Source organism: Aotus nancymaae, unplaced genomic scaffold (genome assembly GCF_030222135.1).
Source record: "Aotus nancymaae isolate 86718 unplaced genomic scaffold, 86718_ANA_hifiasm-v0.15.2.pri h1tg000016l, whole genome shotgun sequence".
NCBI lineage: Eukaryota > Metazoa > Chordata > Mammalia > Primates > Aotidae > Aotus > Aotus nancymaae.
Window position 1 is genome coordinate 82,432,338 of NW_026988428.1, and position 27,683 is coordinate 82,460,020.

Consider the following 27,683-nt stretch of genomic DNA (forward strand, 5'->3'; position numbering starts at 1 on the left):
TTGCAAAAAGGTGGAGGAGGAAAGGAAAGGCTGGTGTAGCAAGCATGATGAGGTTACATTTTTAAGGCATTTCTGACTAATACACCGTCATGTTTCTCAATTCCCCGGTGCAGGCTTCTGCTTCAATATACCTTTCTGGTGTTTTACACGCATATTCCAACTTTGATGACCTCTTTGCTTTTATGGGTAATAACAGATTGATTTCATAAAAGAGGATATGGTATTTAAGTTAGTTAGGCTAATTATCCTATGGAGTTATATGTGATACAAATATTTGTCCTAGTTACCCCCACAGATTTGATAACAAACATGCCACGGAAAAATTTACTCTCTTACGTGATTTCACATTTTTTTGTCCTGGTTTGGTTTACTTTGCTTGGACTCTATGGTTTTGTATACATATCAGTTGTTTTTATTTACACAAGGTATTTTGATGAAATCCAAACAATTTGTCATTAATAAGTAATATATAACACATAATAATACCATTATTCACCTGAATCATTCCCAACGTTACTACCTGAAACTTAATATCTCTTAGTCAAATTTTTAGAAACACACACGGAAGTATTCCATGACATTTCTTTTCCACTAATTAAGTACCTAGGAAGTTCTCCCTTCTCTTCGGTGACACTTCCTAGATTAAAATTTGTGTAGCTGAAAAATACGGTCTTAAATAGACACCATGTACCCAAGAAGAGGCAGGCGTTGCCTGTTATACACAATTTTGGTTTTTTGCTAGTCATTCATGGGTGTTTCACCCAGGATTAGGAGGCTTCCCTTTGCTTTCTTGGGTGCCAGAACATAGTTCCTCTCCACCCTAATACGTTACAGTGTGTACTGAGGTCAGATCATCTCTAATATTGTGGATACTTTTCTGGTGGCTTTTAATTTGAATTGCTATTTTTCAAAAAATGGTATCTGCTATTGTACACTCAACAATTTTTTGTTAGAAATCTACTTAATTGAAACAGCTAATAAATGAAAATGAATAATTAAAATGGATTGAGACTTATTTTGCTATCATTGAAGTAATACTAATTGTAATATATGTATTGTTTTAGATTTGCCTACTGGCTGGGAAGAAGCATATACCTTTGAAGGTGCAAGATACTACATAAAGTGAGTTTTTTGACTTTCATTTTTTTCCCCTTCTTAATTAGAATGCTGTGATTACCCCTCAATTGAATAGTTGTATTCCCAGTCGTCATCATGATTTTCTAAAGTTGATCATATAATGTTGACTGTATTTTTTATTTAGTATAGTATTGGAATTTTGAGAGAAAAAATGGCACTCTTAGTTTTCTAATGTTATTTGCCTGGAATATTCATTGATTGACTGATTTGGAAATTAGATCATTTATGACCACTTTTAAAAATAATTTTGTTTGTTTCTTTTTTTTTTTTCTTTTGGACTAGTCCAGCTTCATCAGAATATGACCACAATTACCAACCTTTTTTTTTTTATTTTTGGTGCTTCTGTGTATATTCCTGGGTAATTGAGGATTATAGTCTTTGGTCATTAGCTATGTGGTACTTAAAGTTTTGGTCTTTGATTCTCTGTGCTAAAAGATAACAAAAAAATCTTTCAGTTATGTGACAATCTTTTTTTTTTTTAAATGAACTTTGTTTATATGTATTTTCACCAAGGCTGTTAATAGGTAGCAAAAATGATGTAAAGCTAAGCACATTTTGATAACAATGACGGTCAAGGAGTAAAAATAGAGATAATTACTGAATATTTCATGAGCATGTATTGGAGCATTGTTTGCATTTTTGCTTCAGTTTATTTAAATATATCTAAGTCAGGATATTTTATTGATACGTTTGTTTAATAAAGGCTTTAGTAGAGCTTGAGAGAAAAGATGACCAGTCAGTTCCAACCTTAAAACCAGTTCTTTAGAAAATTGAACTAATTTCTGTTCAAACTTAATAACTTAGTACAACTTGGAGATGATTACAAAGCTGGAGGTCAACATCATGTAGAAAAATTTTAATCCCTCAAGGAAAAATATAGGTGGTTTTGTCTTTTTATTTTTATATTAGAAACTATTTACCTAAGAGCTTGTTTTTATTGTTTAACATTTTTTGTTGTTTAATTTTAATAAACTGAGATGTGAAAGAGAATGCTGAAATGCCACATTTGGTTAAGACTTCAGTAGTTGGGGAGGAAGGCAGCAAACCACACTGCCATGTGTGTACCTATGCAACAATCTTGCATGTTCTTCACATGTACCCCAAAACCTAAAATGCAATAAAAAATATATATATATATAAAAGACTTCAGTAGTTTATTAACAATAACAGATACCTAGCTAAAGTTACCTTTATTTCATTAAGCCTAGAAAGTTATTTTTACTATGACATTTTTAAGATCATGTTATACTTCCAGTAAACTATAATTACCTTTATTCTTTTGGAAAGATACTTATATAAAATGTCAAGGGCTTTTTATAGGTATTAGGAATGCTTGCTTTTGGATGTAGAAATAGAGAAAACAGAAGATACAGGAATGGAATAGTTTCATGGTATGGTCCTCTGAATATTTTTTGGTGAAATATTTTATTTGGAGATTATACTGTACATTATTAGATGGCCTAAAAAAATACTTGAGTGAAATGCAGTCATCTAATAGTTTTCTATTGGTTATTTTTATTCTAAATTAAAGTGAGTTGGTATTGCCATGAAAAGGGTTGCTGCTTTTTTGTCAGTGTAGAAGAATGGTACTTATGAATAAAACAGTTTTTTCATTTTGGGTTATTTATTCAATGTAATTTTTTGACTACTGTACATTAAGCCTAGCTCATCTTATAAAAATAGAGGTAACATTTCAATTTTCAATAACATTTTAATTTATTTACCTGTATTCTTGGATGAATGTTTATTTGACAGTACAAAATCTTATTCTGTGTGGGCTGAGTATGTATGTTTTAATTTAGAACTAAGCTGTTAAGAAGACACTGAGTGAGTTTCTTTTGTTTTACGAGCCATTTTGATTAGATTTTCTTTTATGTTTACTTAAACAAATTAGAATTTTATTTGAGTGCCATGTCTAATGCCTTAAGTAGGTTTCTCTGGAAAATTAAGACAATATAAGAAAGCTGTAATAATTTTACTTTAACTATAAAGACATTTTTAAACTTGCAGGTTTTAATCATTTTGGTATTCATAGACACCCAGTAATTATGTCCAAAAGTAGCAATAAGTAATTTATAATATTATAAAAGTAATTTCTCCTAAAATTGAGCATAGTGTAGCATATCACTCATTAAACTTTAAAAAAAACTAACCATTGATGAATATGTGATGTACTGAATGTTAGGTGCTACTGCTTTATCTTTCTGGGTTATGTCAGAAGACTAATTTCTTTTAAGATTAGTTAAATCCCTAATGTAGGCTGTAATCGCCTAGAAACTTTTTACTTGTTTGTATTGTTGTGAGCAATTAGGGATGTTTTATCATTCTAATAGGATAGGGGTACTACTTTTGTCTTAAACTTTACAATTTGGAGTACCTTCACATAAATTAGTAATTCATGATGTAGTCAGAATTACTACTTCCTTTGTCACACACATAATAAAACAGCAGAAACATGCCTTTGGAGCTTATAGTTTGCAAAGACAGCAGGATGAGAAACCCCAGGAACATAAACTATATTTAGAATATTAGAGTGGAGGAAAAGATAGGAGTCTGAAGTAGGAACGTGATTAATGTTGGTGGCTATAGTTTTTCACTGTTGTTTCTTTCTCAGATGAAGAAAGCTGGTTATGTATCAACTTTTATGTAAAGGAGGTTACAAGGTTATCGGGGTAGATTTTTGTTCACATGGGAAGTGGAAAGATAGGAAGGCCAATAAAAGACATGACAGCCCTTTTACTGTTCCTAATCCTGTGTTCCGGAAGGTTCTCACAACAAGAAGGGAGACCTAAAGAATTTGAGTTGTTTCTACTTCCGTTCTGAAGTGAAGCACATGTAACTCTCAAATTATTCCTCTCCTGAACAAATGTTGGTTGGTGTTAAAATTGGCAGGTTACCAGAGAGAATTTATCTTTGGATTATATTTTGATATTGACAGTTGTATCTCTGTAGGTGGTAAGAGAAGGGAGGACATTGTAGGGGGGAAGTCATAGGAACTGAACTGTGGTCTTGACCTTCTTAACGACTTTGTAGCTCAGTCTTCACGTCTTTAAATTAGGCTACCTGGAAAAGGGAACCTCTAAATTCCATTTCTAAATTTCTTTGAATTTTATACTGTTCTGGGATTTATAATATTCTGGAAAACAAGGAACTCGTAGTCCTAAGAAGAGATGATGTGGGAAATATGGAAAGCTAGCTTTTCTTGTAAGACAGAGTCTGTTCTGTCTCCCAGACTGGAGTGCAGTGGCATGATCTCGGTTTACTGCAATCTCTGCCTCCCGGGTTCAAGGGGTTCAAGCCATTCTCCTGCCTCAGCCTCCCGAGTAGCTGGGACTACAGGCACGCACCACCATGCCCAGCTAATTTTTTGTGTTAGCCAGGATGGTCTCGATCTCCAGACCTCACGATACGCCCACCTCTGCCTCCCAAAGTGCTGGGATTACAGGTGGTGTGAGCCACCTCACCTTGCCAGAAAGCTAGCTTTTCTATCCTGCTTAACTATTTATCCTCCCTCTTTAAGATTTGAATAGACAACCACAGATGAGTCTGAAGTATGTAGTGCCAGAGTTATGTGTACTTTCTTTTGCTGCTTTTTGTGCTTATGTTTCCTTGTAAAATGTTTATGTACATGTCTTGTAAACAGATAGTATTGCTAATGTCAGCAAACGACTTGATCAGAATAAGAGTTGTATAGGTTTGCGTTAAATAATCCGTTTATTTCATACTATTTAAAATTGGTTTTTTAATACAGGTTTGCAGCTAGGTAACAAAATATGTAATATATGGGAATGTATTTTCCTTTACATCCATTTGGCCAAAAAAAAAAATTGTAAAATATGAAAAATCTTATTTATTCATTTTTTTGAGAAGGGTCTCACTCTGTCGCCAGGTTGGAGTCCAGTGGCTGCATCATGAAACACTGCAGCCTCGACCTCCTGGGCTTAAGTGATCCTCCCACTTCAGCCTCACGAGTGGCTGGGACCACAAGTGTGTGCCACCATGCCTGGCTAATTTTATTTATTTATTTACTTAGTTAGTTAGTTTTAGAGACAGGGTTTCCCTATGTTGCCCAGCCTGATTTTGAACTCCTGGGCTCACACAGTCCTTCTGCCTTGGCCCCCAAAAATGTTGGGATTACAGAAATGAGCCATGGTGCCCGGCCAAAAATATTTATGTTTAAAGATATTTAATACTTTTTTCTGAGTAAAGTAATTTTTCTATGTACCCTAAGCTAGCCAGCCTCTTAATTATATTACTGTGTGTTTGTGTGTGTAAGTACATACACAGAGTTTGAGTTTGATTACTGAATTTCCATATTGTTTTTATAACTTAATTCATGCTGTTTATCTTTATGAAGAATGCTGAAAATTAACATGAGTGAATTTTATAACTTGTAAAGTGTGGCTTTAAGTATTCCTTATTCTTACTAGGAACAAATAACTTAGCCCATAAAGCACAGAAGAAAATCTTATACATTTGAGTTATAAAGCTTTCTGCTTACTCCTTGAAAATACTGCTTAATGATTCTGTAATGACAGGTCATGGTAGCTTACAATGGTTGTGTCATTCATTATTCCTTTGTGGTTCAAAGCTTTAAGATGGTTAACTTAGAGTGCCAAGCAAATCTTAAGGCTCTCTGAATAGTAAGAAACTTTGTTCTGATTATTTAAAGGTCATTGCAGTACTGGGGATCAAAACAATATTTGCAGGGTATAAAATAGTATGCAATTTTTGTGAGGTTATGTTTTCATACTGCTTTTTTTTAACCTAAAATTCTAAGTTCTGAAAATTGAATTTTTTCTTAGATATGTAAATAGAGAATGAGGTTTTGTTTCAGTATCTGCAATAGCTGGATCTAATGTATGCTAATTCCAAACTTACCACAAGTTGGGTTGCAAGTGTGGAGGAAAATCTGTTTCTTCAGATTTTCACAATTCAAAATATGAATGAAGATGGGGAATCTAACATAACTGCTGTAAAGACATTAGAATATATTAACTATATATTTGATATTTGAAGTAGCTTTGTACCTTACTCTTTTTTTTTTTGAGACGGAGTTTTGCTCTTGTTGTCCAGGTTGGAGTGCAATGGTGTGTGATCTCAGCTGACTACAACCTCTGCCTCCAGGGTTCAAGCAATTCTCCTGCCTCAGCCTCCCAAGTAGCTGGTGTTTCAGGTGCCCGCCACCACGCCCGGCTTATTTTTTATATTTTTAGTAGATACAAGGTTTCACTATTTTGGCCAGGCTGGTCTTGAATTCCTGACCTCAAGTGGTCCACCCGCCTTGGCCTCCCAAAGTGCTGGGATTACCACCGCGCCTGGCCAAAAACTGTTCTATACTTACTGTAATATTATAACCAAATTTTGATTACTAGAGCTACATAATGCTTTAGAACACTTCGTGGGCGTTATATTTATTTTTCATTTTTATAACAAAAGAGTTTTGGACTGTTAATATGTGATTCCTTAAATGTATAAAGCATTTTATGCTAATTCATTAGGTACAAAACAACTATGAACTATGATCTCAGCTTTCAAGGATTTTGTAGTGTAGAGATAAATATGCAGTGCATTAAAACAGGGAGATGGTGTGGGGAACATAGACTTATTTAGTGCTAGGCACTTCAGCATAGCAGTAAACTCATAATCCTCACAATAGCCTTTTTGTTGTTGTTGTCTTTTTCAAGTTGGGGTGCCAGGACTTCCAGCCACAGTGGTCTTTGTTGTGGAATTCTTTTACCCTTATTTTTAGCACCAGGACCACTGCTCAGAGCCAGGTTTGCTCAATATCCTCCTTGTATTTCCTGTGATATAGTATAACGCCTGGCATCTAGTCAGCCTCTAAATAAGTGGTATCTGTGATGATGATACTGCTGCCTCCTAATTATTTAAGGAGTTAATCGAGATGGAGAAAGAAGAGTCCCCACAACTCAAATGGTTGTATTTTAAGAACACTTTCTGGATTTGTCAAGGGATTTTTTCCTTCCCTAATCTGGATAGACCCCTTCATTTCTTCTTCTTCATAAAGCTGGCTTATGTTTAGGAAGGGAGAGGAAGTGAACAAGACCAAAAAGACAAAAAGTATTGGAAGAGTTGAAGAGTCAATGGCTCAGAGACAGGGCCTTACATAGAATCTGTCTGTCCTATACAAGATGGAATTTTTTTATTTGTTAGCAGATACTCTTTTCTTGTGATCTTTTCATTTTTTAGAATAACAGATAAATGGAAGATGAGGTTACAGGTGAAAAGTTACATGTATGTGTGTATGTGTAAGAGTTAATGGTGTAAAAAAATGATACTAGGCTGGGTGCAGTGGCTCATACCTGTAATCCCAGCACTTTGGGAGGCCGAGACGGGCAGATCACTTGAGGTCAGGAGTTTGAGATCATCCTGGCCAACATGGCGAAACCCCGTCTCTACTAAAAATACAAAAATTAGCTGGGCGTGGTGGCTGGCGCTTATGGTCCCAGCTAAATTGGGAGGCGGAGGTTGCAGTGGGCTGAGATCACACCACTGCACTCCAGCCTGGGCGACAGAGCAAGACTCCATCTCAAAAAAAAAAAAAAATGATACTAATTTTCTGTCAGTTTGAGTCATGAGAATTCAGAGGAGGAAGAGGCAGCCTAGGCTGGGCTGCCCTGGAAAGACTTGAAGAGGTGGGAGTTGAGCTAGGCCTGAGGGTATGGATGGGATTCAGATGGGTTGATAAGACTGGCAGATACATTCATGGGGGTGGGAACACGGATTATATGTGTTATCAGTAATGCTAACTATGCTCATTAGTGATGTTTCTGTAGAAAATGCTAGGATGATGGGAGGTGAGTCTAGGAATGCTGTTTGGAACCATACTGTGTCTGGGCTTTGAATGTCAGGCTGAGGTTTTTATTTTCTGGGCAAGCCTTTGCAGTGTTTTTTAGTATAGCATTAATTACACAAAATGAAGGTTTTTAGGGAGATTTTGATATAGGCAGCATGGATTGAACAGGAGCAAACTGGGAATCAAGAAGACCATTTCTGAGTCTGTTGCCATGATGGGGTAGTTACTTGAACCAAGTTTGTGGCAGCAGGAATGGAAAGGAAAGAGGCCATTGATCAAAGATATTAAAGAGGAGTTGACAGGCCTTAAGAGTCTTGCTGAGCAAGGAGGTTGACAGAAAAAAAAGAGGTCAAAAGCTACTCAAAACCTTTGTGTCTGAGTGGCTACAAGAATGATGATGAGACCCTTGACCGGAATAAAGAAGTAGATGTGGGAGGGGGAGCCCTACAAAAATGATGGTTTGGTTTTTGAGCTGCTTGAGAGGACATAGCATTTTAGGTGGCTAATATCAGACTTTCACAAAGGACCCTGACGTTATCTTCTTACTCCCCTCATAACAAACAAACACAACCCACTCCCCTATCCTATCTCAGCTACCTAAATGACTATCTGCCTATTTATAATAGATTCAGGCTGGGAATTTCATACTCATCCATCTAATTATTCATTAACAAATGCTTATTGAATATTCACTGTGTGCCAAGTACTTTAAGCCTTATGAATGAAGCAGACATGGACAATATTTTTAAGGACTTTATAGTTGAATTAGTGGGGGAGCCCGTGATAAAATAATCATACAAATCTATAAGATAGACTGTGATAAATGTTACGAAGGATACCTAGTGTTTTGACTACATATATTGAAAGGCCTTAGCCCAATGTGGGAGTTATTGAGAGAGGTCTTTGTTGTAGTTAAGCTCTGAACCCTTGCATAGTGGATCAGAATAGAGCAGTGTAAAGTCACTGGAAAGGTGAAGAATAAATAGCCTCCTGGTCTTGAGATTGGACCACAACCTGAGTGAAATCATTGCCGTATCTAAAGAAAGACTTGGGATGGAGTTGGTATGGTATGGCAATTTAGCAAAAGGAGAAAGCTGCTGCAGAAGTTGCTCTTTATCATCCAGTAGAGAACAATGTTTAGCCAACTGATTTTAATGATTATCTCAGTCCTAGTGGCAAGGTCTTCCAATCAGTCATTCTATTCTTTCAGTTCTCTTGAATACATTTTGAACTCATAATTACATGCCTTAGTGATTAGGTTACATCAGTAAATGAAATAAACTAAAAAATTCTGCCCTTCTGGGGAGTGGGATGATGAGGGAGAGAATGTCAGACAAAGTAAACAATAAATAAGTAAATTTTATAGTATATTAGACTACATAAATCCTCTAAGGAAAAAGTCTACTTTTTAAGTTTGCTTTGGTTTCAAGAAAAGGAAATACTGTACTACTGAAGTCTATACTATTGTTAATAGTATGGAAGAAGTGAAGCAGACTAAATCTTAAAATACTGAAATCAGTGGGTCCGGTAGAAACCCAAAAGAAATAAAGTGGTCCTCATGAGGTACAGATGATAGACATTTCAAAGCCACTGGGGGAACATCTTGGTCATTAAGGAGCATCCTCTGAAATACTTAGGAATTATTCTCTGAAGTGGCTAGTTAGCCACCCATGCCCAAGAGAATCTTTTGAACTATTAGTTCTCTGAAGGCAGAGATAGTCTTATACTGTAGCCATCTTTATGTTTCCAGTGCCTGGCACGTAATAGGCAATTAGGTGTTTGAAACGAAGCCCTAGAACAAATGGTAAGAAAAGCCTCTTTTCCTAAATCTGAACATCCCAGGGCATTTCTTTTCTTCTCATTTGTCATCTAAGTCAGAACTTTTATTGTTGTAAATGTCAGTGACCCAAAGCCAACTAGTGTAAGCAAAAAAGGAAACTATTTTCTTTTTTCTTTTGGAAACAGATCTCACTGTTGCCCAGGCTGGAGTGCAATGATTCAATCTCAGCTCACTGCAACCCCTGCCTCCTGGGTTCAAGTGATTCTCCTGAATCAGCCTCTCAAGTAGCTGGGGTTACACATGCCTGTCACCACGCCTGGCTAATTTTTTTTTGTATTTTTAGTAGAGATGGGAGTTTCACCATGTTGGCTAGGCTGGTCTCAAACTGCTGACCTCAGGTGATCCATCTGCCTCAGCCACTGCATCCGGCCAGGAAACTATTTTCACACTAATTTCAAGACTGACACAAATGAATTCTTCAAGACTTTTCCTCACCTGCTTCCCGCCTACCGCCCCCCCTCCGCCTGCCCACAGAAAGCTTCTCTTTAACCAGGAAAATGGTTACCTGTACCCCCAAATTATATACCCTTTTAGCTTTTGAACCTAAAATGTAAGTTTTCTTCTCTAGTTGCAAATAAAAAAAATCTTGGACAGGACTTTTGACTACCTTGGATCACATGCCTGTTCCTAGAGTAGACACTGGCCCATTAGTCTTCAGTCATTGTCTGTCCTTAGCTAGAGCCAAGGCACTAATATTGGCAAGCCATCCAGAAACATATAATTAGAGAGGAAGGCCCAGTTCATGCATGGAAGTCAAGATGTGAAAAACCAAAAGCCCAGAGTCTTCTTATAATACAGTGTAAAATGCCTAAAGGCCAGGAAGACGATGAACCTGAGCATCTGTAAACTTCTGAGAAAATAAGTAATGGTACCAGTGATCTTCAAGGAAGGTTTTTTGCCTTGTGTTGCAGAAGGAATGGTTGAAGTTATTCAGGATGGTTCAGGCCAGGACCAGGGAGGATGAAGAGAAAGTGCTGAATTTTGAGGAAGAATGAGTAGAAGCCAATCCTAGATTGGCTGTCCTGAGGCAAGTGAGTTTGAAGAAACCAATTAAGCACAAGTGGCAGTAGAACTTCACTATGGTAGAAACCTCACTCTGCTAGGTGAGGCCAGGGATTCTCTCTGGTGCTTCTGAAGTTACTGACTACTTGAAGAGTAATTCCCAGTGTCAGTACTTGAGTAATGCTGCCAGTGGTTGCTTGCTGTAGATGCTGTCTACATGGGGAGTGGTTTTTGTTCCCTATCCCTTCCAAATAATTTGGATTCCTTACATATATTGTTTCTTTGGGTAGACATGCTCTAAAACAATTTGCCTCTGAGGTGAAAATTCCAACTTTTACTAAAGTGGTTGAAGTTGCATATCATTAAATGTTAAGGCCAGGTGTAGTTGCTCACACCTGTAATCCTTACATTTTGGGAGGCCAAGCCAGGAGGATTCTTTGAAGCCAAGAGTTCCAAGACCAGCCTGGGTAACACAGTGTGACACCCCCCCACCCAACCATCTCTACAAAAAAAAAATTTTTTTTTTAATTAGCTGGTCATGGTGGTGTACCCCTGTAGTGCTAGTTCCTCCAGAGGCTGAGGCAGCAGGAATGCTTGAGCCCAGGAATTGAAAGCTGAGGTGAGCTATGATCATGCCACTGCACTCCAGCCTGGGCAACTGAGTGAGACCCCATCTCTAAAAAAAATTGTTTAAAAGCTGTTCAACCCAAAATATAAAACTCAGTAAAATAGGGCAGCATAACAAAATTTTGAAAAGAAATGAGGGACTCCTTGCCTAATTTTCACAATACAAAGAAATGATATAGGGAAAGGAACATGTTAAAATTAGTGTGAATTTTTTCTCTGGAAAATTCATCCGTATTTATTTTGAAAAAACGATTCTGTTCTATCACAACATAGATGTATTGTGATGATAGCTTTTTAGTATATATATGTAAGGTGTACATGTTTTGATATACATAATGAAATGTTATAATAGTCAAGCAAATTAACATATACACCTATAATCTACTCAATCAATAAATTCCCAGTATACAATACATTACCTCAGTCCTCTGCTGTAGTCTCTAAATTTATTCATCCTATATAACTGCAACTCTGTACCCATACCCACTTTGATCTACATATTCCCATCCTGCCTTATTTCTACTCTGTTTTTATGTATTTTACTTAAAAAAATTTTTTGGCTCCCACATGTAAGATCATGCAATATTTTTCTTTCTGTGTCTGATTTATTTCACTTAGCATAGTGTCCTCCACTTCTATCTATGTTGTCACAAAAGGCAAGGTCTCACTTTTTTATAAGAATATGATGAATAATATTCCATCATATTTTCTTTATCCATTCATCTCTTGATGGACATGTAGGTTATTTCCTTATTTTGGCTATTGTCAGTAATGCTGCAGTGAACATGGGAGTACAGATATTTCTATGAGGTGCCAATTTCATTTCTTTTGGGTATATACTGAGAAGTGGGATTGTAGATCATGTATGTTAGTTCTATTTTTAATTTCTTGAGGAACCTCCATACTGTTTTTCATAATGACTGCACTAATTTATGTTCTTACCAACAATGTACAAGGATTTCCTTTTTTCTGCACCCTTGCTGGCACTTGCTTGGTCTTTTTTGACGGCATTTTTTTTTAAGTTAGTAAAGAAATACCGCAGAATGATTTGAAATCAAATAATAAAAGTGTATGTTTAGTGTATATGCTTCTTTTTAACCTGTTTTATAATTTTGAATTTTTTTCTTATAAAAGCAATTCATTTTTACTGTAGAACATTTGGAAAATACTGGAGTATAAAGATGGAGAAAATAAAAATCATTCACAGTCCTGTTATGCAGAGAGAATTTCTACTAATATTTTGGCAGGTTTGCATAATTACATATGTAATTATTATATTATTATTATATATGCACCCTATATGCATCTATTATACATATATAATTATATGTACAATTATGTATGTGGCACATATGCATTTATTATGCATATATAATGTTTCACATTGACAGTTACATGTATATATATTTTTAAAGATTTGAGTCTTACTGCTTTTAATAATACCGTGTCAAATCCTATTTTTATTAGCTGTATTGGTATCCTTATTATGTATTTATTCAGTAGAAGATTTTTAATAACTATGATCTATCTTAGGAATATATGATTTAATTATTCCTCTTCTTGAGGTGACTTGGTTGTTTGTGAGTTTTTGCTGTGAGAAAAATTTTTATATGAATATTCTTGTATGCATGTCTGTTTTATAGAATTGGAATTGAGAAAATACATGACCGTTGTAGGAGGTTCATTACTTAACATCTGACAAATTGCCCTTTAGAAAATTTGTGCAGATTTATGTTCTCACTTGAGAACATATGAGAGAGTATGAAAGTGCCTTCATTTCTCCATAACTGCAATAAATGCTTCTTTCTGATTGGGTAGATGAAATTTAAGAGGTAACTGATGGAGAGTCTTTGTGGATTATTACTAGAGATTCAGTTGGTTTGAAACACAGATTAGTCCTTCAATTATGCATGGCTACATAAACAACTACCCCAGAACTCAGTGGCTTAAAACAATAATGATTTCTAATTTCTTACTTTTCTTTGAGTTGACTAGGCTCAGCTGTGCTGTTCTTCAATTCCATGCAGTATAACTGAGGTCGCTTATGCAGCTACAGTTAGCTGAAACTTGGCTGGGTCTGGAACAAACACCAGCGTCTCTCCTTATGGCCTTTCATCAGTTAGTCTGTCTTAAATTTTCTTTAAAGTGTGGCAGTTGGCTTCTAAGAGGAATTATCCTAGGAGGACACGCCAGTTTTCAGGCACTTACAAAACTTCTGCTTATATCATGCTTGTTGGTGTTCTCTTGGCTGATGTTAGTCAAAGTCAAAAGTGGGAGGAGAACTACACAGGGGTGCGAATATGGGAGTGTGAGATGTCACAGTCTACAAATGTAACGGACAACCAGAGATGATAAGTAACTTTCAACCAGTATTGCAGCTCTATTTAGTGATAGCTGTTTGAAGCTCTGTATTCAGAAGAATTTGGAGACTAACTTCTGGATCAGTGGGAAAGCATATTGTGATAAGCTGGTGACTTATGCAAGGATTTTGGTGAGGAAGTGGCTATACTGGTGTGTTTACCATTACTAATTTAATATCTGTTAACTTTTATCATAAAGTCACAAACTTAGAAAAAGTAAATCATGAAATTGAATGCAAGCCCAAATATTTTAAAAACATATGAGTACCTGAGTAAATTGAGTCTTAAACTTTAGTTTATTCTTGTTTCGCATTGACAGTTAATACAGTTAGTAGTGAAAGATATAAATAATTGGTATCTTAATGCTAGATTCCGTTGCACAATACCCATACTTTATACCAGGACTGTTGTCTCCCACTGATGAATGACACAGCTGTAGCAGAATTCAAACATAAGGATCAAAGTACCTATACTAGTGATCAAGATAGTAGTACCTTGCGTTATATGAGTGTGTAGATAGATATCTCACATATGTATTATTTGTGTGAGAGGAGTGTGTGTGCGAGAGAGAGAGAGAGAGAGGAGGGAGAGAGAGAAATTTTAAGTGCTTGACTGAATTGTCAGTTTGACCTTTGGATTAACTATGATTATTAGTAGTTATTATCAGTAGCAGTCTTTGAATAAGAGTAGCAATATAGCCCTCTGCCTTCCAAGGGACTTATAGGAAGATGTTCCTACTCCTCCTGATGCAGTAGTGTAGAGTCCTCTTTTATGATTTTTCTCAGCTACCCCATGCTCTGATCTCCAAGAGGTTATAAGTATCAGCAGTTTAGGGTCCATTCTTTTACTCTTCTTTCTTGGCATGTACATCCTTGTATTATAGATAAATATTTTAACAAAAATGAGATTGTCCTACATGTAGTATTCTTTAACGTTTTATGTAATAAATATCTTAGGTCTTTTTGTAGTACTGGTTAGAGGTCAATATCATTCTTTCAGTAACTGTAAAACATGCCTTAATTGTTTTGTTATACTCCTGTTGTTGGACATTGAGGTTTTTTTCTGTTTTTTTCTCCCCTCAATTTCTAAAAGTGTGATAGGGAAAAAAATTAAACATAATCTTTGTGGTCACATGCAAATATTTTTATAAAATAGTTGTTAGATGTGGAATTACTGAAATAGGCTGTATTTATAGTTTAGCTTTAGTAAGTTGTTGTAAGATCCTGCTAAACCCCATAAGTGGAGTTCAAAAAATTGGAAATGTTTAAATGCATAATTGTAAGATTGAAAAATAGTATTTTTTAGTAAGTCTATGGAGCTACAAAAGTAACAATATGATACATTGTGCAAAACTGACTGCATAATGATTCAAAAAGCCCCAAATAACACTACATTCACTTCCTAAATGCCTTTGAGAATTATACCATTGGAGACATTTGCTAATTACATTCAGATTAATTTTTGGATTTTCTGTTTGGTTTGCTATTTGGCAACTTTTTTCCAAAAGTCTTAATTATTTATCCTCACTTGTATCCTTGTTTGCACTTTGGTATTACTGTACTTAAATTTTGGCTAGTCCGATGGACAAAAATGGTATCTTGTTTGAATTTACATGCTCCTGATTTCAGCCATGCTTGGCATCTTTTCCAATATTTTTTGCCCATTTGAATCTCTTCTGTAAATAAATTTCCTGTTTCATATGTTTTCTGTGTTTGTCTGTTGAGTTATTTTTCTTAGTTATTTATGTTAGATATTTATTTGTATTTTTGATGTCTAGGCCAATTAGCTTAGAAATCTCGAAATATTAGGCCAGTTAGCTTAGATATCATGAAATATTTATTTGTATTTTGATGTCTAGGCCAGTTAGCTCAGATATCTCGAAAATATTTTGGTTTTGCACCCCTACAAATAACAAGTTTTTGAGTATATACCCTCAAGTATGAACATTATACATGTATTTTTTTCAATTAACAAGTATATGCATCTAATACATATTATACATGTATTTTTTTAGAAATTGTATGCGTGTATTGCTGTCAGTCTGTGTCTTACATATTAGTAAAGCTTGTTTTTTCTTATTGTTATTTAGAAATAAGTGTAAATAGAGGTACTAAATATTTTCTCCTTCACCCCAGTGGAAAGCCCAGTGTGCACCCACTTAGGCAGTTAGGAGTTCAGAACATAATATGCCTTAGACCAGTTGCCAATAGAAGCCTGCTCTCTGTTTTGTGATCACAGTGTCCATCTTCATAAGCCTGTGGGCACTGAGAATTGTAGTGAAGTGGAAAGAAGCAATGGGTTAGACCCTGACTTTCTTACCTTAGTTAGCTGTATTATTTTGATAAAATTAATCCCATTATGTGCCAGTTTTCTCTCATGTGAAATGGAGAGGATAATTCTTGTCTTGCCCATTTTATAGGCTTGTGATGTTGTGAGTTAATTTGTATGAACAAACTTTGAAAAACTGAAACATTACATAAAGAGATAAAATACATGGGTATATGTTTTGCAAGTTCATGCCATTGGGTTTCTAAGCGAATATGCCTCAATATCATTTATGCTGAAAAACAACTTAAAATGCACGGCCTGCTCATAGTGGTTTAGAAATGTGATCATTTAGTCGTCCTGTTTCAAGATTTTACACCTCTTGAAAGTACGAACTGTTACACATAAGTCAGTGAGTATTTGTTGATGGTGTAGTGTTCACTTAATAATACATGTATTTCTTTTTTCTATTTAAGAAAGCTTTGTGACTTAGGAATTAGAAATCAGTTTCTTTGTGAAATGCCTAGACAGTGGTACTAAGGAGAGCTTTCCTTAAAGAGAAAGTTTAGGGCTGCAGATAAAAGGCAGGACTTAGCTTGAATGTGTTTTACAGGAATGAAGAATTCAAGGTGTTGTAATAACAGGGACACTTACATAGGTGAGTGGAACTGAAGTATAAGGAGACAATACTAAAGGCAGTATGTGATATAGTATACCCAGAAGTGACTATGAAAAGACAACTTTGAATGAAGGTGTTGCTGGTGTTTGAAAACACCAGTTTTTGCAGTTTTTTTTTTTTTTTTGGAAGTGAATGAATTTAACTGCAGAATGAATTATCAGTAAAGGGGTATGGTGGGGAAAGAAGTAAAAGAACTGAATGCCTCATCACTAATAAGAAGGAATAAGAAAATTGGAATTGCAAACTATGTAATTAAACAGGTTTGAGATCTTTTATTTTTAGAGACAGGGTCTCCCTCTGTTGCCCAGGTTGGAGTTCAGTGGCATGATCAGAGCTTACCTCAGCTTTGAATTCCTGGTTTCAACAGATCGTTCTGTCTCCCGAGTAGCTGGGACCAAAGTGTGTGTCACCACGCCTAGCTAATTATTTTTTTTTTAGAGATGGGGTCTCACTATGTTGCCCAGGTTGATCTTGAATTCCTGACCTCAACTGATCTGCCTGCCTCGGCCTCCCAAAGTGCTGGGATTACAGGCATGAGCCACCATGCCTCTGAGGTATTTTAAATGTAATAATGTTCAGGCTCTGCAAAGGTGCTGGGGATTAGACACTCTCAGGCATGTACTGCTGGCTGACACAGGCAGAGCCCATGACCAGTAGTAGCTTCAGTAGGCTGGGACTAAGACCTGTGGGCGATGTTCGCGTTCCTCCTGAACCCTCTCTTCTCACCTGATTCTCAGAACAACCCCACAGAGTAGAAAACAGGACAGACCTGATTCAATTTAAGTCAGCAGACTTTTTATGCTTACCCAGATGAATGGGAAGAGGAGGTAACATGTATAATACCTACTTTCAAAAACTTAATTACTTACACTCTTGGGGAAGATGGAAGACTGCAAACAAGAAATTAAATTCTTTTGAGAATTTGGAAAAGTAGATGCATTTCTTAGAAATAGTTTACTGAAAAATTTCTGTATCAGAAAAGAATAAGGAAATCAACTAGTTAATTTTTTTTGGTTGCTAACAGAAGAATCTCAGGTTATTTCACACCTAATAACCTGGACTTTTACAATATCAAGTCAGGGCCCCTTCCCCCCTCCCCCGCTGCAGTTATGAAAGATGTTTAGTCCAGCTGCTATTTTTTTCTCAGCAGGTTCTCTAAAAGAAGCTCTAGAAAGGAAAAAAAACATTATTATTGGTAGGAGAAGTAAAGTCCTTTGATGGGGTTGTGAGTCTTCAACGTATATAACAGTTCCTGTCTGGCCTGCTAGTTAAGCCTCATTACAGAAGGTGAACCTGAAATTAAAATATTTTACAATTACTGGTTTCAGTTCCTCAAATACATTGATAGAGACAAGTAATAGATTATCAGAGTTAAATAGAGGTAAATCATTATAATCTTGCTGTATCAGTTATTGCTCTATAACAAGCCATTCAAAAACTCAGAGGTTTAAAACAATAACTATATACTATTGTGCGTACTTTTCCTGGGTTGGCTGGGCAGTTTCTCTGGTTTGTTTCTGTAGTTTCTGTGGGGCCCACTCTTGTGTGAGATCAGGTGGTCAGGTAAGAGACTTTGCTGATCTTGGCTGGTCTAGGATGGCCTTATCCAGGATGGTGGGAATGACTTGGCTCTCTTCCTCTAGTAGGCTCCAGCTTCCTCTAGCAGGCTCAGGCTTGCTGTCTGATGAAGGCAGGCATCCACCCAAGTAAGCAGAAGCACTTGAGGTCTCTTGAGGCCTATGTTCAGAACTGGGATAGTATCACTTTTACTGTTTTCTTTTGACCAAAGGCCAGTTCAGATTGAAAAAGTGGAGAAATGGACTCCGTCTTTTGATGGGAGGAGAGTTGCAAACTAACATTATACAAGGTTGTACATAACAAGGAGAGGTGGAAGATGGAGGCATTTTTGTAATCCATGTAAAGTCCATGCTGAAAAAATTACTGAACCCAGCTAAAGTTTAGGTTCTTCAGTTTCAGATATGGGATTACTTGATCCGGGACACACTGCTGACCATATATATACTCCTTAGGTTATATAGAAAATTATTATGTGGACATGTGTGCGAGTCTCTTCTTTACTACAACTGTTAATTCCTAATTCCTGTAGGATAGGGTTATTATGTTTTTTTCTTTTGATGCCCTGTTTAGTTGGTTTGGTACTCTTACTGGGGCTGTGTCAGTTAAAGGTCCAAAATAGACCTGACTGCTTCTATTTTGGGGGCATGGGGGAAGGTATCATAGGTCTCAGTGTGCTTCTGAGAAGTCTTTCAAGCAAATGACCTCCCCTGTTCTGCCCACACCCAAAGACCACTGACCAAGCACTTGCTGTCATGTTGCCCTGACTTGTTTTCCCTGTGGCACTCACTACTGGTTCAAATTCTTGTTTACTTAGTTTTTTTTTTTTTCTGTCTTGTGACATGAGCCTCACGAGAGTAGAGACCTCCTTTCACCCTCTTTACCACTAAATTCTCAGTAAAGAATAGTACCTTTCTGTTCTTAGGAAATGCTCAGTAAATATCTTTTGAACACTTGTAATTATTTTGTAATAAACAAGTCAATTTGTTAAAATACAGTGTGTTTAAATGGTCTGTCTGTGGTGCATTGCAGACACTTGTTAGGTGTTTATGGAATCTTGAAGGAGGCCCATGGTCAGCAGGAACTCAGGGAAAATGAAAACTTGAAGCCACAAAGCGTTTTTCTAGATGAATTCAGTGAAAGGCAGATGAGCAGGAGAGTTTAGGTTATAATAAATTTGTTGAAATGTTGAACTGTTGGACTTCAAGCTGGGAAGGAGGGAAGTAGAGCAAAAGTAATCTGATAGATTGGGATAGAGATTCTTCCAAGACCAGGGAATTCCCACAGGGAAGTAGTTAAACATGTATACTGCATGGTTAGGGGTTTGGTTGGGGTGCAATGTGATCATTGAAGTAGTGATTTTAAATGTGCCAGGTTATGGGTGTGACAAGGTTCTGGGATTAAGAGAATGGGTGGCTCAGGTGGTTGAAGGACTTCTTTGAGAGAATGCAATAGGATAGTTGATGGGTAAAGTCCTTAGCAGCCAAGGTACTGAGGTAATGCTTTGAAAAGAGGTTGAGGGTATAGAGGAGTTTGCTAATTATGGAGCGCCATTTCCATAGATAGTTAAATTTGTAAGATAGAGGTGGACTGTAGACTAGGTCAGAGATAGAAAAAAAAAGCCTTATAGGGCTTTGCCAGGTCAGTAAGTAGATGGATTGAGAGAAGGATTGGAGATGAAGTTAATTTGGGCATTGAGAGGCTTGCTGAATTTAGTTTCAGTAGACTCCGAGAGAAAGGTGACCTTGGGATTTAACAGACAGAGGCCGTGACTCATTTAGCCAAGAGTGGTGGTCAGCCCAGGAATTTCTGGGTTCTGCCTGTGCTCCTTAAAGGGTATTTAGGTAGGTAGATTGTGAACTCTTCGTAGCTTACACACTAAGCAGTGATATACTCTTTTAGCAGCTTCCATATTTCCACTGTAGTTTTTCAGAATATTTTAAGTATTTTTTATTAGAAATGACATTTTCCAAATGTAAACTCTTTAAAGATGTAAAACATTAGTGACATATGCAAATATTAAATAAGTGATCTAATTAATTTATATAGTACTGTTGTCAAGTCTAAAATTCAAGGATCTAAGCTTGGAACCTGGACTTAAAAAAAAAAATCAAGTAACAAGATTTTCAGATTAGTATTTTCTATTTTTTGGTCATAAATTTTTTTAACCTTGATTTTAGCAGTAGATATTTTAATGTAAATAATTAATCTTTTTTGCTGTTAGTCATTTTGAAAGTTCAAACTGTGTGATGAACCAGACCAAAATTTCATAATCTTTAAACCACAAAGTTGCCTAATAGGCAACAAAGTAAGCAGGACAGCAGTGGAAGATTTTACAAATTTCCAGAACCACCTGGAAATGATTTAGGAAAAGCTTTTGACACTAAGCTCATAGATGGAGACTCTGTACATGAAGAATAATTAATAGCAACTACATTCTTGTCTTTAGTTCTTTGGTCAGATTGGTTTCTTTGAAAAGAGCAAGACAAGTTAAAATAATCTGTATAATATAAATTGCCCATGCAATGCGGGTCAGTTTGTTTTGTTTTGTTTTGTTTTTTGTTTTGTTTTGTTTTTTGTTTTTTTTTTTTTGAGATGGAGTTTTGCTCTTGTTACCCAGGCTGGAGTGCAATGGCGTGATCTCCGCTCACCGCAACCTCCACCTCCTGGGTTCAGGCAATTCTCCTGCCTCAGCCTCCTGAGTAGCTGGGATTACAGGCACGCGCCACCATGCCCAGCTAATTTTTTGTATTTTTAGTAGAAACGGGGTTTCACCATGTTGACCAGGATGGTCTCGATCTCTTGACCTTGTGATCCACCCGCCTCGGCCTCCCAGAGTGCTGGGATTACAGGCATGAGCCACCGCGCCCAGCGGTCAGTTTGTTTTATGCATTTAGCGATAGTATGAACTTGGGGTCAAACCATATTTTTTACTATACTATTTATATATGATGGTAAGAATTAAAAAGGAAATCTTTGATTGTGTGCTTTATTTATTTCACTGTGACAGTTTAATTAAATGCCAAATGAATATAACATTTGTCAGACATCAAGAAAAATAAGGTGAATAAAAGCACCACACGTGATATCAGCTTAAAATATACATGTTTTTTATGTTAAAGAGTTTCTCTAGGATCTGTAAATAGGAGTGTAATTGAAGTTGTAAAGTATGTGCATTTCATTTTGGGAATTTCTTTATTATAATCTTTTGCCCATAATATGTGTGGCAAATTTACTCTACTACATTGTAGCTTATCTTTACTTTCCTTAAGGGATCTTTTGATGAACAGAGTTCTTAATTTTAATAGAATTGTTTGTCAGTCTTTTGTAAATAATCACAGGGTTTATTATTATTATTATTATTATTCCTTTCCAGTCCTTTAATCTTTTTCCATTCCAATCCTTACATTTCTTTACATTGCTGGCTGGTATTGCCAGTGCAGTGATAGATAGAAGCAACTACAGCGCTGGCATAAAAATGAATGCTTCTAATTTTCACCACTAAGAATGATATCTGATCAAGATTTTTGGAAGGTATCCCTCCCCGGTAAGGAAATTCTCTATTTCTAGTTTGGTAATAACTTTTATTATGAGTTTAAGTATTGAATTTTATCAAGTATTTGTTCTGTATTCATCAAGATGATTTTTTTAAATTTTAGTTAACATAGTCAATGAATGACATGAATTGTATTAGTACTCTTGTTAATGCTAAACCATTAATGGTAAACCTTACATTGTTGGGATAAACCTAAGTTGATCATGAAGTACTTTTTTTTCCAAGTTGGTATTTTTTAGAGCACTTTTAGGCTCATGGCAAAATTTAGTAGAAAATGCATAAAGTTCTCTGTTATGCAGATACACACCCTTACCGCCCTCCCCACTGTGGACATCTTGTACCACAGTGATACATTTGTTATAATTGTACCTATTTTGTCATCATTGTCAACCAAAGTTCATAGTTTACATTAGAATTCACTCTTGGTGTTGTGTGTTCACTGGGTTTTGACAAATGTAAATGACATGTATCTACCGTCGTAGATGATATACATATACCATATGATGTATAGTATCATACAGGATAATTTCACCCCCCCTAAAACCATCTGTACGTTGTTCTTTTGGGTTTGTTGATACTTCATTTAGACTTTGATATTTATGATAATAAAGTGAAATTGCCCTTAATTTTATTCTCTCGTACTGTCATTATGTGTCTTTGATAGCAAGGTTTCAGTCTCAGAAAATGAGTTGGAAGTTGTTCCACTTTTTTGTGCTGTGGAAGTTTTTATGAGATTAGAATCAGTCAGAGAAGGGGATATTAAAGTTTTCAACTGTTGCAGTGACATCTTGTTTTCTCTGTGTAGCTCTGTCCTTTTATTTTGAAATTATATTATCAGATGCATTTAAGTATAGAATTGTTATGTTCTATTAAGTGTAGAATATGCCATCAGAATGAAGCCAACATTTTTATCGGGAGGGGACCTCTACCTCCAATAATACTTGTGGCCTTATCTATCTTGTCTGATTTTGATATATAAACTTTCTTTTATTTAGCATTACCTACTCTTAATTTTTTTTTACCCTTTTAAAAAATCGGTTTATCCATATACTTGGATGTGTTTTTTTAAAATAGCATGTAATGAATTTTTTCAAGTTTTATAAACTTTTTTTTTAACTTTTAGTCAACTTATGATTGTTGGTATATTTAGGTTTATTTATGCTTTATTTTGTTCTTTCTTCTTTTCGTTGTTTTCTTGTTGGTTATTTAAAGGGTAACTTACATGCTTTTAAAATTGTGTACAACCAAAATACTTAGCAATGGATAATCAATTTTCACCTCAATATTTGACTTACAAGAAACTGGAATAGATTTCAGTATGTACCACAAATTCAGTGAGAAATTATTTGGGATAATGCCCAATAAAAGGTTTTCATAATTTTGGAAGAAGTAATTGGAAGAAAGATGACTCATCCCTTACTAGTGAGAATGGTTAAATATGCTACTTAAATGCCTTTCACTTTTTTGTTTGCTTGTTTGTATTCTTTGATTGAAGCAGAATGTTTGGTGTGTCTTTTAGATTTAAAAACTGGAATCTACTAGTAACTGATATTTATATTGGCCTTTTTGTAATTTAAAATGTTTTCTTTTATAAAGGCATCAGACAACACCAAGTGCCTTCTGAATTACAGTCTGTACCTTGTGAGTACAGAGAAATGACAGGCTTTGCCCTGAAGGATTTCATATGCCCCAGCAATGTCTACTGATGTTAAGTTAAAGCCAGATAAGATTGAGAAACCTTTCTGTATGTGTCAGTATTAGGTCAAACCTCTGGGTTTACACGAGTGCTGCTCGGGCATCGGAAAGAAAGTGAGGAAAGGGGTGAGCTGTAATGGAGTCAGAAACATGGGAAGGAATACTACAGGAGTTGTGTGTGTGGAATAGAGTGCCACTGGCAATTTTCTTCAGTTGCCTGTCTTGAAGCAGATTATTCAAAAGATGTACCTAGGAATTCTTAGTCCTCATCAGAAAGCTCATTATCACTGGGAAGATTTCACAAGCTCTATGTAAAATAAATATGTTTTTATAATATCAACTGCTTTACCTGGCAAGGAGTAAATTCAGACAATCCTAAACCTGTTTTGACCACAAGATTACATAAAAACATTTCTATTAGATGCTTCTGAGTCATGAACTCAAGTCCATTTATTTAATAAGAAAGAGCCTGCTGGGAATGAAAGAAAGCTAGATTCTTCTAGTAAGTCCCCAAACCTTGGTTTTCCTTCACGTCTCTTTTGTGTGTGTGTGCATTTTGCTTAGTCTTTAGTCAGCCATTTCTAGTGCAGTTTGAGGACCTGTGAGTTTTTATATAAGCCTAGGAATCATTGGTATTAGGGCTTTAAATGTGACCTATTTTGAATCAAATGAAATCTGTTTTCCTCTGCAAAAGAAGAAAACAGTTTTAAAGGTGTGAACGATAGTCTTGGACATAAAATATTGTTAGTCTTTATCCTGAATTTGTTACTACTTTGCACTCAAGATTATAAGGACCTTCACTTAGGTGACAAGGTTCTTATTTAGATATAATTTTTTTCTCATAATCCTCATAATAAATCAAATACATGGAGAAGAGCAGCGACCATTTCAGGATTCTGTGGAACTTGAACATGGTAATACCTTACTGTCTTAAATATACACATACCCCTAGAAATAGCTCATATCACTGACTGAAAATAACTCATCTGTGGTTGAAGATCTTTTTCTTCAGAGACATTCCTGAAAAGTATACATTGAGTAGCCCCCTTCTCTGTAATAGATCAGACAGGCAGACCCAGAAGTTCAGATAAGGTAATTTTTATAATTGCTACATGTTATTTTTGTTTGCTTTTTAAGAGAATTATTTGTGTTAAAAAGTAGTTTCCATTTTATAATCTTGCTTTTTGAGCTCTCCTATATTAATTATCGTGGGGAAGTTCTTATTGCAGGGACCACTCTGGAGTGTGTTCTTTAATTGTTGGGAGTGGTCAAAAGGTTAGGAGCATTTCCTTCTTTGTTTCTTTTTCTCTTTAGGGAATGACCAAGCCAGTCATTACAACTTCCGTGAGACACAAGAGGAAATAATTAGAGGTCTTTATGCAGCAGTGTGAAAAGTTGGCTTTTTACTTTAGAAAACTGATTTTTTTTTTCATGTTTAGTAAAAAAGCACGCACAAGTTCAGTATGCCATTTAGAGTAAATGTTTCTAGGATCCAAAATGATAACACTGATGTTAGTTCCTTACTGTGATCACCTGACTCTGCTGCTGCTTCTACTTGTCACGTCCAAGAAGACTGTTTCTTAAAATAGAGCTCCCTAGCAGTAATTTTTCATTATATGGCCGCATGGTGCATGTATTTGGTATGAACCCTGAAAAGAGATTATGATGTTGACATCATAAGAATTTCCCTCTTTCTACAGAACATTAAAAAATGCATGCATTTAGGTTAGGCATTGACTATATATTGGGAATGTATTAAAAAAAAAAAACTGTACAGTTTGGGCATGGTGGCTCACGCCTGTAATCCCAGCACTTTGGGAGGCCGAGGCAGGTGGATCACTTGAGTTCAGGAGATTGAGACCAGCCTGGCCAACATGGTGAAAACGCGTATCTACTAACAACAACAACAAAAAAAAAACAAGTTAGCTGAGCCTGGTGGCATACCTCTAATCCCAGCTACTCAGGAGGCTGAAGCAGGAGAATCGCTTGAACCTGGGAGCCAGAGGTTGCAGTGAGCTGAGATTGAGCCACTGCACTCTAGCCTGGGCAACAGAGTGAGACTCTGTCTCAAAAATAATAATAATAAATATATATATACACACACACACACACACACACACACACACACACACAGAGCTGGCCCTTACCCTTGTGTATGTTGTAGTCAAAACACAAAATCCTCACGCTGAGTTTAAAAGTACAAATAAAAACTTTTAAAAGTTAGGCCGGGTGTGGTGACTCATGCCTGTAATCCCAGCACTTTGGTAGGCTGAGGCAGGCAGATCATGAGATCAGGAGATCAAGGCCATCCTGGCCAACATGGTGAAACCCCATCTCTACAAAAAAATCATCTGGGCGTGGTGGTGCATGCCTATAGTTCCAGCTACTGGGGAGGCTGAGGCAGGAATATTGCTTGAACCCAGGAGGCGGAGATTGCAGTGAGCCAAGATCGCGCCACTGCACTGCAGCCTGGGCGAAATGTGAGACTCCGTCTCAAAAAAGAAAAAAAAAAAGTTTCAAAAATTCAAATAAATTTACTTTTTAGTTGAGTGGGAAAGGATGAAATTAAATGAATACTTTCTGTCAGATAATCTGCCAGGCACTGGGGATACAAAGAGGAAATAAGCAGTCTACAAATTCTTAGAACTTCATAATTGATTTTGTTAATAGTCATTATTTAGTAATGTAACAAAATTTACTGATTTTAAATTCTTGTCCACTTGTTTTATATATTATCTTCTGTTTACGGAGCACTTAACTACGTTCCAGGCACTCTGCTGGGTCTTTTATATGCATTATGTCATTGATTGCATACACCATACAACCTACCCATCAGTTATTGAGCATTTATGTACCTGTCACTGTGTGAGCATTTAATCTTACAAATGAGGAGCCTAAACCTTGCAGGGCTGGCCGAGCTGGGATTCAAGCTTGAAGCAGGTGGGTCTGCATTTTACTCAAAAAGATTTTTTAGCAATTGTGCTTTATGACAAAACTGCCATCTACAATGTAAACATACATAGAAGCAAACAGCTGTGCATTCAGTTTTATTCTTTATTCCTTTACTTAAAATCTGGATCCCAAAAGGTCATCAGACTGTTAAAAATTCACCAGATTGAAAAAGAGGCAATGGAAGATTTAAGTGATGCCTAACTCTGGAATAATTAGTCATCATTTTGGGTAACATATATAATATCTTTTGACAGCTTTTTAAAAAACCTCTACTCACGTCAACTAATACAGCTATTGCCATAAACTTGGATCAATTTTATAATTGAAGTTTTAAAAATTTAAGTCCTTAAACTTAGATTTGAAATTAGTGTATTTTCTACAATCAAGTGTCCTGTGTAAAGGTGGCCATATTATGCTGGTAGCATAGAAAATTGCCAGCTTGAAGAATGTCTACTTTCAGTATATTTTGTGGATATCCTCTTCTTGGTTTTTTAATTTTTTTTTTTTTTATTAGGGTCTGGGCTTCCACTGACTATGGTTTTCCATTTAAAAGAACAAAAAAGAACTAGTACCTAAAATTTGCTATAAAAGACATTTCACCTGCTTTAGTATTACCTCATTGCCATCTGACCGTATCCCTGCCCTCCCGATTTCTGTGGCTGTAGTAGAAATCTTGTGTAGTTTTTGAAGGGTAGACAACAGACCTGCTTGTATTATGATCCAGTGGCATAAGCTGACCTCAGGGTATACCACCTTATTTTATTAGTGACTTAATTTTCTTACTGCAGTAAATTGGGTATGATTTTAACTTGTTCATTCTTTGTGTATGTATACTTTACATAATTTGTATATGTATATTTTAACTTGTACGTGATCAGACGTCTCTATCATCATCTCTGAATTTAAATTAGAATTGTTTAACTCCTGAATAATTCAACCGATGTTTTTTAACTTGGAACGTAAGACCAGACAAGTTACTGAATCTAACATTTCAAATATTTTCTAATGTGCTTTTAACTTTTGCTGGGCACAAATGGAAATTCTCAGCCTCTGTCATAAAAAAAAAAAGGGTTCGTTATTGTTTAGTAAGACAGATTAAAACACAGCTGGGAATGAAGTAGTTAGCCCAGTCTCAAAGACATTAGCCTCCCTCTGTTTATTTCCTCCTGTTTGTATTC

The 27,683-nt window shown here is 36.1% G+C and overlaps 1 protein-coding gene across 34 annotated transcripts in view; it reads left to right on the top strand.

Moving 5' to 3' along the window:
• The window catches only part of PLEKHA5 (pleckstrin homology domain containing A5), a 238,640-nt gene that overhangs the window by 1,592 nt on the left and 209,365 nt on the right, over positions 1 to 27,683 (top strand). For all 34 annotated transcript variants that reach the window (XR_010343070.1, XM_064377721.1, XM_064377732.1 and 31 more), the window contains exon 3: positions 1,065 to 1,122. Coding sequence is in view for 33 of the 34 variants with exons in the window: in XM_064377721.1 (XP_064233791.1) it covers positions 1,065 to 1,122 (58 nt within the window). In the remaining variant the exon portion in view is untranslated. The remainder of the gene's footprint in view (positions 1 to 1,064; positions 1,123 to 27,683) is intronic.